The sequence below is a fragment of the Salvelinus namaycush genome, chromosome 30, assembly GCF_016432855.1.
Source record: "Salvelinus namaycush isolate Seneca chromosome 30, SaNama_1.0, whole genome shotgun sequence".
NCBI classification, from domain to species: Eukaryota; Metazoa; Chordata; class Actinopteri; order Salmoniformes; family Salmonidae; genus Salvelinus; species Salvelinus namaycush.
Window position 1 is genome coordinate 34,546,762 of NC_052336.1, and position 10,891 is coordinate 34,557,652.

Below are 10,891 nucleotides of genomic sequence, written 5' to 3' on the forward strand. Positions count from 1 at the left end.
AAAGAATTGAATCAATTTTATAACAAGGCAGTAATGTAACAAAATGTGTAAAAAGTCAAGAGGTCTGAATGCACCGTTTGGACATTGTTGTGGGGACCTGCTTCCATTAAGCCACACGCATTAGTGAGGTCGGGTACTGATGTGGGCCGATTAGGCTTGGTTCGCAGCTGGCCTTCCAATTTCTCCAAAAGGTGTTCGAATGGGGTCGAGGTCATGGCTAATGGCACACCGATCTCGTCGACCGATGTATGTATGGACCTTGCTTTGTGCACGAGGGCGTTGTCATGCTGAAACCAAAAACGGCCTTCCCCAAACTTTTGCTACAAAGTTGGAAGCACAGAACTGTTTAGTATATTGTGTTCCTGGCTTGTGTGTGGCTGCTCAGCCATGAAACCCATTTCATGAAGCTCCCGAAGAACCATTCTTGTGCTTACGTTGCTTCGAGGCAGTTTGTTACTAAGTAGTGATTGTTGCAACCGAGGACAGATTTTTACGCGCATAAGTACTCGTCGGTCCCGTTCTGGTGAACTTGTGTGGCCTACCAGTTTGTGGCTGAGCCGCTGTTGCTGCTAGGTGTTTCCCCACTTGTGGCAACCGCTGCCTTTAAATCATTTCTTCCCTCCACCAGGTGGCGACAAGCGGCAAAGAAGTCAAAGACGTGGAACACAAGGCCAAGCTTGTCTATGAAGAGGGTAATGGCCACACTGCCCACTTTCTGTTTCTTTTTCCATTTTCTCTCCATACATTCACTATCACTCTGTGTATTTCAGTTATTTTAAGTGGTGTTCCCTTTATATCCTTCACTCAATTGACACTGATTTGAATGCGCAGGAGAGCAATTTAATGTTAGTGCTAATTAAGAAATTAATGCACCATTTATCTGTAGGAGCTCTAGTCCAATTAGATTTGTCTCACAACTAATATACCCTTAAACTTATATTAAATGCAGAATCTCAAATGGCTGCCTGTCCCTTTTTTTTAATAGCTGGGCAACGGCACACATTTCAACAAATAAACGCCCGGTCTAAATGTGTTTGCATGGTTACGATTAATTACCATGACTTGTTTACATTAAATCATTTAGTAATGACAAACAATTTATGCCAATCGTCTGTTTTTATCGCTAGTAAAACTGCTAGCCATTGGCTGCGAACAGCTGAGAACTACTAGCTTAACTGGCAAACAGTATACTTCGGGAGAACAGACTCCTTCTCGTGGCAAAAGTAAGAACTAGAAAATTCAGAGTATATATTTTTATAGATTCTTACTAAGAAGAAAGAAACAAGGTAAGGATTTGTAAATGATAACAGTGCATTGTATTAAAATGCTACAATTAAGCAAACGACATATGCATTAAGGGAAAGATGCTGGCTCAAATAGAAGCCCATCTCTAACCACCTGTTTCCAATGTTTTAAGCAAATAAATGCTGGGGTTATTAATGAAAGGTTTACGGTAATGGATTGACACCAATGGTAGAGACATTGTGTTAGATATTCGCAAAGGATCTCATCTGAATAAGATGTCTCTTTTACAGTACCATGATGCATCGTTATTCCTAGCTCATTCTCTACTCAAATTGCTGGTTAGGATTTGCATTCCAGGACATTTGCATATCCTTAGTCAGACTTGCTAATACACAGCAGGGCACACCAAACTACGATTACTCCCGATACCGGGTGACTGACTGGCGTTCAAGTCAAAGCGCCCCACAATTATTTTCAGTGAACACTCGACACGGTCTCTAATTAAAGCGCTGTATAAAATGGTTTATTGAACCGCATGGGATGTATTTTCATGACCTAATTAGACGCGCTGCGATCCATTACTCCTGCCAATGGTATGGTTTGGCTTCATAGGTTCATAAGTAGGGTTGATAAGGTGGCTGTGGCGCTTGTTGAAAAGTGAGGTTGTTCCAAATTGTGCTCTGAAGCCTGTTGCAGCGGGTTGGGAATGGAGTGTGGAGCCAGTGAGGAAAACCCTGGAGGGGGTGGGTTAGGCTGCAACAGGTTGCCGTTTTCTAGATTATCAGGGCAATCAGTCGTAGGGGATGTTCATATTTGCGTTTCTGGTCTGGAAAGCAGGCTTATTTGTTTAACTGAGTGGCTGCCGAATGCGTTCAGATTTTTCTGGTCCCTTCTGCCCGACAGCTGAAGGTCCCTAAGCTTCTGCACAGATAGTGGTTTCTCTCCTTTACGCACACTCTGCTCTACTCAGTGAACAGGCTACTCTGGCGAATGGTGCTTGTTTTAATAAAGTTGTATCAAAGCTGAATTAATGTTGGCAAGATTCCATATTGATGGTGTTCTACGTAACAGAAGTGAATATGTCGTATAGGGATGTAAAGATTAACACATGCGTCAGTTCCCGATTTCAAATGTTTAAAGATGCGAGTGCATCGTTTCACGGAACATCAACCGACTCAAACGTTATGAGTGTCCGGTTCACAGGTGTTATGTTCGTATTACACCTTTCTACCTTCAGAAATACCTAATTTATGAGAACTGATGCGTCCTCCAGAAATAGCTATTTTGTGAAAACTGTGTCCTCTTTCAGTGTGGAACTGCATGTAACTCTCATAGAACTACAAGTAATTTTGCATTCCAATGCTAAATGATTTGTGATATTCCTATATTTTGGTGAAAGACAACCTATGTTATGGAGAGCTGTGCGCTGTTAAATGCTGTTTTACTGGAATTAAAGTAAGCTACCAGACTCAACTCATTTGGCTATACCTGCTGAACGGGCCTTACAATAGATTTATTTTTATTCTTCAGGTTCACGATCTACAATAGTAAAGTTTAGAATTTCATAAAAGACAGCATGTCACTTTGAGGCACACGGCTATGCATGTCATAGCTAATTTGTATATGATAAATAGTGCCTTTAAAAAGTTTTCATACCCCAAGACTTAATTCGCATTTTGATAGCCTTCAAAATTGATAATTTTCTCAACTATCTGCACACGGAAATACCCCATAATGATTAAGTGAGCTTGTTTTCAGGATTTTTGCAAATGTATTAATTGAAATACAGAAATGTCATTTCCATACGTATTCACACCCCTGAGTCAGTAGTTTGTCGAAGCACCTTTTGGCAGTGACTGCAGCTGTGAGTCTTTCTGGGTAAGTCTATAAGAGCTTTCAACAAATGGATTGGGAAAGATTTGCCCATTTCTTTAAAAAAAAATACTTCACGCTCTGGTGATCATTGCTAGACAAACATTTTCAGTTCTTGCCATAGCTTTAAGTCAAGTCGACTAACTCAGCAACTCAGTAACAATCTGTCTTCTTGGTAAGGGAAGACCCCCATGAAATGGAGAGAAATTAATGTCAACTTATTTGCATTGGGCAAACCATGTACACAATCGCAAATACCATTCAAATGGATAGCAGTTCATCAAAACCATATTGCAACCAGAACATTGCAAACGCCAAGTGTAATAAACCAAAAATCCCATAGGGGGTGAGCGCGCGCTACTGTATTTTATAGTATGGGAAATGGGCGCAAAGTCAGGTCCCAAGGGTGAAATTGTCTATACATATGCCGTAACCGTATGGACATTTGTCTTATTTTATTGAGTTTGTCCATAAGGCCTATGTTTTGTCCATTTGCCATATATGATCATAGGAAGTCGGCTTCCAAACCAAAAAGTCAGTGAACCATGTCCATCTGGCGCATATACTGACCAAATCATCTCACTATGTTAAGCCCTCAATCAACCTAGGTCTATTTCATGTTTGATCATATGAAGTAAGAATTTCCAGATGTTGATTCAGCATGTCTAATTTATAATTGGTTGTCCTTATGGATATGCAATGGACACAGTCAACTTGCAGAAGAGCATGTTCACACTGACAATATAGCATATGTGTACTTGGACACTGTCCAATCACTGTGTTGATTCCAGCCGGTCCATTTGGTGATGGAAAATCCCTCATTTAAGTACATTGGAAATGTGCAATTACCAACACCAATTGGACATGCTCTAATATACTGCAGAAATGAAAAATTGACTGGCTCATTGAACTAAGGATGGCCGAGTAGTGCTAGTGGGTCCTCTCATCGCTCGTTGGTGCTGATTTTCAGCCTGTCCATTTGGTGACGGTAAATCCCTCATTTAAATACATTGGAAATGGACACTGTACATTTTATATTGGAAATGGATGCTGGCAGTATAATATATTGACATTGTCAATCAGTCAATAAGATATCATTCGGACACAACTGACACATACTGACATCAAACCCACTTTGTCCAATTCTTTTAGAAGTCAAGTATCACATTTCAGAGCAGGCCCAACATTCACAGCGCCTTTTGTTTAAACCATAACGTAAAACACCTAGTTACATTCTAGCTGCGGTTCCAGTTCTGACATGTGCATGCCTAGCTGAGGTCACCCTGCGTTTCGGACCGATAGCTCATTCGGAGCCCGAGCAGTGACCTTAATTAGAAAATTTACTTTCTCCTGTCTGAAAATTCACTTTCTCCGGTCATTGCTACGGTGTCTCTTAGTTTGAAGCTTTTTGAGTGGGAAGCTTGATTTAAGTCACCCAGAAAATATACCTCTTTTTATCACATTCATTATAAAGAATTTCACGTTATTCGGATACTGACTGTTGGCACTTGGTGGTCTATAGTAGCGTCTCACAAGAATGGGCTTTAGATGCGGCAAATTAACCTGTAGCTGTGTTCAACTGTACTTAACATGAAATCCTCTAAGCCTTACAGGAATGTGGTTCTGAATATTAACCACAACACCACCACTCGTGTTTCTGTCTTCTGTAAATGTTATAACCTTGTATTGCTACCACTATCATCAAAGGTATTGTCTAATTGAGTTTCGGAGGTAGTCAGAATATGAATGTGATCTGCTACTAGCAAGTTAATATTTCATGATCCTTGTTTCTAAAGCTACCTATAACGTGGGCTATTTTGAGCACTTCTGGGATGCTTGCTTGTCTTCATTGCTTTACTGGGAAGCTTAGCAGAAGTAGATATTCTCATGTTATTTATGTTAGTGCCGGGTGAGCTGCACGCAGTGGACTCCCTACTAGGGCACACCGCCTCAGTGTTAACAGCATAAATCTGGTTCACAGGAGCGTGATTGCTGCGTGCAATAGCTGTAGGCTCAGCAGAGGCATTTGGGGGTTGTTAGAGGGACAAATTAGGTTACTTACATTGTTTAATGTAATTTGCTAAAGCGTTATGGCGTCAATGGTAGGGATTAGCTGAGCTGGACTTGGGTCATTGATAAGTCATCAACGCAGCCTTATAATGCACGAACGCCGTCCAGCCACCAGCGTAGAAAAAGTAAACGTTCCACTCTGCGTTTTCAAAGTTTCTTGCATAGGCTGGCAACCTGCGTGATCAAGGAAGCCACAAGCCTATAATCATTGGCAAGCAAACAATTGCCGCATTGGAACTCTTAAGTCCCAAAATAAAGTGTAGTAGATACAGCGGTGGAACCGTTCAGTTACTTCTCCAGACGGAGTGCTCCGTTGTAAAACATCTGACTAACTTGGATAACTTGATGGCTAGCAGTTCAGCTAGGTTAGCGGCTCTGTCAAGCAGACGTCAACCTGTCAGTTAAGCGGGATCCTGGGACGAGAAATGGAGATCCTAGCGTTTTAAAAGCTAATTGCGTCACGGAATCCATACAAAAACAAGTTTTATGTTTTAGTCATAAGTGTTTCCAGCATAATGTTCAGCTGAGCACTCAAAGAAGGTCCCCTGAGACAGTGTCCTCCATCATTCTTAAATTATGCCCGGCCAAACTGATCAATCTGGGTAGAAGGGACATGGTCAGGGAGGTGACCAAGAACCCAATGGTCACTGACAGAGCTCCAGACTTCATCTTTGGAGATGGATGAACCTTCCAGAAAGACAACCATCTCTGCAGCACGCCACCAATCAGGCCTTTATGGTAGTGGCCAGACGGAAGCCACATGACAGCCCGGTTTGAGTTAGCCAAAAGGCACCTAAAGGACTCAGGCAATATGAATGCCAAGCGTCACATCTGGAGGAAACCTGGCATGGTTGTGGCAGCAGCATGCTGTGGGGTTGTTTTTCAGCGGAAGGGACTGGGAGACTAGTCAGGATCGAGGGAAAGTTGAACGGAGCAAATTACAGATTCTTAATGAAAACCTGCTCCAGAGCGCTCAGGACCTCCGATTGGGGTGAAGGTTCAACTTCCAACAGGACAACGACCCTAAGCACACAGCCAAGACAATGCAGAAGTGGCTTTGGGTACTCCCCAAATACAGGTGTGCCAAGCTTGTCGTGTCATACTCAAGAAGACGCAAGGCTGTAATCGCTGCCAAAGGTGCTTTAACAAAGTACTGAGTAATGGGTCTGTATACTTATGTAAATGTTGTCAGTTTTTTAAATCATACATTTGAAGAAATGTCAATCTGTTTTTGCTTTGTCATTATGCGGTATTGAATGTAGACAAACAAATCTATTTTAGAATAAGGTTGTAACGTAACTGCGAAGAGTGAAGTGGTCTGAATACTTTCCGGATGCACTGTAGGTGCAAGAGCTCCAATACTTTTGAGGTAACGTTCTATAAGAGGAACAGGAGCTCAAGCCGTGGAACATTTGAGGTGCTGGTACTGTGTGCCGGTCAGCTTCTGCCCATGTCAAGCATCGCTGCTTATCCCTTAGCAAATATCCTACAGCTGTATGTCCCAAGCTCACTGGCTCGGAAAACTCCCGAGGTCCCCGACTATTTTATACAATGTTGCAAGTTCGTTGCAGACATGTCATGTTTAGCAAATGTGTTTTTACTAGGATATTTTCTACCTGCCCGCTGTGATATTTTTTATATGTTGGCTTTGTGTAGTCTATTTTTTACATTGTTGGCAATGTCAATAGAAATATCTTTTATTTATTTTCTTTTGGATAGAGTTGTGATGTAACCACATGATAATGATTTTGAGAAGTGGTTACTATAAATTAAATAACTTTCACAAATGTGCATATGAAAACCATAACTGCCATGCAGATTGGCAAAAATTAAGGTAAATTGACATTCCACATGAAGGTAGCAGACTCCTCGTGTAGCCTATTACCGGCATCTTCAGGAGAGTAATGGCAGAATCTGCTAGCAGGAGATTAGTCAATCAAGTTTACTTTTTTTTTTTTTTTTTTTTTTTCTAGACCTCTGGTGCCCTCTTGAGGCATTAGTCTTTTTTCATCAAACCGTAAGCTTAAAGCATCAGACAAGCTCGACGCATGTAGTTGATTTGATTAAAACACATAGGTGTCTACGGTATATATATATAAAGGTATATACGTCTATGTCTACGGTATATACACTTTCAAAAGAGCAGACTACGGTTCGGTCGACCAACATTTTGTCGGGACAGCCCTAATGCAGATGCTGTATGGACGTTCCTGTGCTTTTTAACTTCACATGTACCTCAGGCATGAAACACGGTCCTTATGTACCTCAGACTATCATTCTAAATCTGATCATGCAGAATGACTTTGGAGACGCCCTAAAGGATTACAGCCTCACGGTAGCCCTTCTGTTGAAGTGTATTCTCCAGAGGGTTCAGTATTTGCAGCTGCACCTCCAATTGTGGTTATGTAGAAGTCAAAATAATAAATCAGTTTTGTATTCAAACACAATGCTCTGCTTAGCTGCCAAACAAACCCTGAACTTCGCCGCCACACACACCGTCCCCCCTCTGTATTTCTCTTTACCATGAATGGTGATAACTGTGTAAATAAGTACTGCTACTCTACACAATATAGCTGACTTCCTGTATGCATTTGCTTTCGCTACGAATTACATCAAGCAGTCAGTCAAGACCCCAGTGTCACAGTTGCATTTTTTTTCTTTTTTCATTCAAATAATTCAAATGCAAATAAGGATGTTTCCCCAACAGCATTCGAGAGGGGATGTGTGCACTTCAGCACAGGGCTTTGTTCAACAGTTTATTCTCCTCACGTAACTCTTATTTTCCCCATTTCGGTACGTGTTCTCGGTCTTTCTTTGGCGGTCTCCTCTGTTCTGACTATTTAATATACACTGACAAATTGAAATGCAACATGTAAAGTGTTGGTCCCATGTTTTATGAGCAAAGAAAAATCCCAGCAGTTTTCCATAAGCAGTTTATTTCTCAAATTTTGTGCACAAATTTGTTTACATCCTGTTAGTGAGCATTTCTCCTTTGCCAAGATAATTGTTCCACCTGACAGGTGTGGCAAATCAAGAAGCTGATTAAACAGCATGAACATTACACAGGTGTACTTTGTGCTGAGCACAATAAAAGGCCACTTTTAAAGCTCATTCTGATTGGTTAGGCCTGGCTGCCAAGTGGGTGGGCTTATGCCCACCCATGGCTGCACCCCTGCCCAGTCATGAGATCCATAGATTAGGGCCTAATGTTTTTTTTATTTTGACTGCTTTTCTTTTGAACTAACTCAGTAATTTCTTTGAAAATGTTAATATTTTTGTTCAATATAATAAAGCTGTGTAGTGGTTCTGTGAAGTGTCTGGACTGTGGCTTTATGACTGACAGCTTTGTTTTGTCTTCTCCACTTTTAGAGTCCTCTGACGAAGACAATGCTTCAGGTGACGAAGGTCTTCCAGATGAGGATTCTGATGTAGGTGGTTAAGATGACACCCAGGGGCTGTGGGTGGGATGGAATACAGATGGATTGTTAAATGCTTTTATCAAGTAAATATGAAGGGGTTTCCCAATCCTTGTTCTGTGGATCCAAATGGGTGCATGTAACACACTCGAGTCAACTCTCCACCAAGCCTTTGATTAAGTTGGGAACAGTTGGTAAAAAAAAAAAAAAAACTATGTAGAATTTGCACCCCTATGGGTCCATAGGACTAGTGCTGTGTTTGGGTGGAAAGGAATACAATACAGATTATACAATGAGGTATTGTAAAGTGCGCTTTTGCTCTTGAACCATCACATTCTCACTGACCATTGCGTTTATTGGAAGGTTGACGTACGATGAGTGAAGCATCTCACTGTATTCTGCGTTTCTGGTCTGTGCAGAACTGGGAGGAGGATGAGACCATGGAAGACGAGGCGGAGGAAGGCGTGAGGATGGAATCAAAAGTGAATGGCGATTCCGACATAGAACCGGGGAACGAGAGCGAGGAGGAGTGACAAGCGAAGGAAACCAATTGAACTAAATGAACTACAAACAAATGGACCTGAAAGATTTATATGTACTTTCATTTATTTTTATCCTTTGATTTTATTATCAGAACAAGATGGTTTTACAAAAAAAAATGGGCAGGCAGTGGTTGGTGGATGGCGGTGAGCGAAGCCACCATTTTGCCACAACCAGGGACCTCCATTATGGAGGCGGTGTTAAATACCCACCCCACTACCAACCTGAAAGCCCCATATTTTGAAGCTGTACGAGGCTCAAGCGCCATGCTTCTCCCTCAATCGCCGCCTTTCTCCACTTGATCTGTGGTTCTGGGTGTAAACCATGTGTATGGGGCCATTGTCCGCACTGCTTGTTCCAGAGAAAAGGTGAGCTTGTTGCCAGACATGGGCTGCATATTTCCTGCATAGGACTCTGGTAAAAAGTAGCTCGCTATGCGCCCTTGTTCTAAGTATTTAACTATATAGGGTGCCATTTGGGATGTGACCCTGACTAATGGGTCATGTCCCCACTCAATGTAAATCAGTATGAACAGTAGTGTTTGAGTCCCCCTCTTTCCTGAGCTACCCACCCCTCCCCCAGGTTTCTTGGTATTAAATGTTCTTCTGTAAAGTCTCCAACTGAACCTTTGTTTTATTTTCTGAGTCTGTTTTTGGTGTCCCTAACTCCTTTTGTGCAATGATTCTTTTGGGGGGTGGGGCTTGGCAGTCAGTCTCCACTGCCTTTTAATTATAGCTGGAGGGGGGACTGGAGAAAAAAGATGTGATCTCTGCTTGATTTAGGTGTGTAAATGGGTGGTTTAAATTGTGGCTGTCTAAATGCAGGGAAGGTGGTCAAAGGGTACTTTTTGTTAATTAGGCAAATGTGTAGAATGCTGTTTTTGTTGCTAGTTTACTTATTGAGTAAACTTACTGACTCTTCGCACTGTCTGATTTTCATCAAACTCGTATCCAAAGCAAGAGCAGGTCGAAAACGGGGGATGGGGACTCTGGGCCCCGTTCGACAATGCCCTCGGACAGAGCCAACCAGGAAGGATATTACCCCACCTACTTTGCCAAAGCACAACCCCCCCCCCCCCCCCCCCCCCCCCCCCCCTCCACTAGAGTGATAGCAACAGACCAACCTGAGACAAGTCGGAATGTAGCCCACAAAGATCTCCACCGCACGAGCTTGAAGGGGTGCAAAACTGGATAGGAAGATCACGTCCGTCACTTAAATGATGCGTTCCTAGGTTCGTCATGGAAGAATACTAGTAAGCCAGTGACTCAGCCCCCATAATACGGTTAGAGGCAGAGAATCCCAGTGGAGAGAGGGGAGCCGGCCAGTCAGACGGCAAGGGCGGTTAATCACTCCGGTCCTTTGCCGTTCACCTTCGCACCCCTGGGCCAGACTGCTCTATCATAGGACCGACTGAGGAGATGAGTCTTCAGTAAAGACTTAATGGGCGAGATCGAGTCTACGTCTCATGTGGCTAGGCAGACCATTCCATAAAAATGTAGCTCTATAGGAGAAAGCTACATCTGGCTGTTTACTTAGAAATTATAGGGAAAATAAGGAGGCCTACGTCTTGTGACCTGTTGTGGCAATTCACAACTAAGGACTCAAAGTAAATGAAGCAGATTTTTTCAAATTAAATACAAGCCAGATGAAACTCCAAAGGGGATTCCTGTACAACACCAGGCTTCTTAACTTGAAACTGAGATATTGTATCGCTCCTAGTTCCCAGGGCAATGTTCTGGGCGTACTTA

The 10,891-nt window shown here is 42.4% G+C and overlaps 1 protein-coding gene across 2 annotated transcripts in view; it reads left to right on the forward strand.

Annotated features, from left to right (window-relative positions):
• The window catches only part of wdr43 (WD repeat domain 43), a 30,432-nt gene extending 20,369 nt beyond the window's left edge, over positions 1-10,063 (forward strand). Inside the window, exons 15-17 of one of the 2 annotated variants that reach the window (XM_038969272.1) lie at positions 629-692; positions 8,557-8,615; positions 9,023-10,063. In XM_038969272.1, coding sequence (XP_038825200.1) covers positions 629-692; positions 8,557-8,615; positions 9,023-9,136 — 237 coding nt within the window. In that variant the 3' untranslated portion in view covers positions 9,137-10,063. The remainder of the gene's footprint in view (positions 1-628; positions 693-8,556; positions 8,616-9,022) is intronic. The other variant, XM_038969273.1, reaches the window with a different exon arrangement.
• Positions 10,064-10,891: the final 828 nt, after the last annotated feature.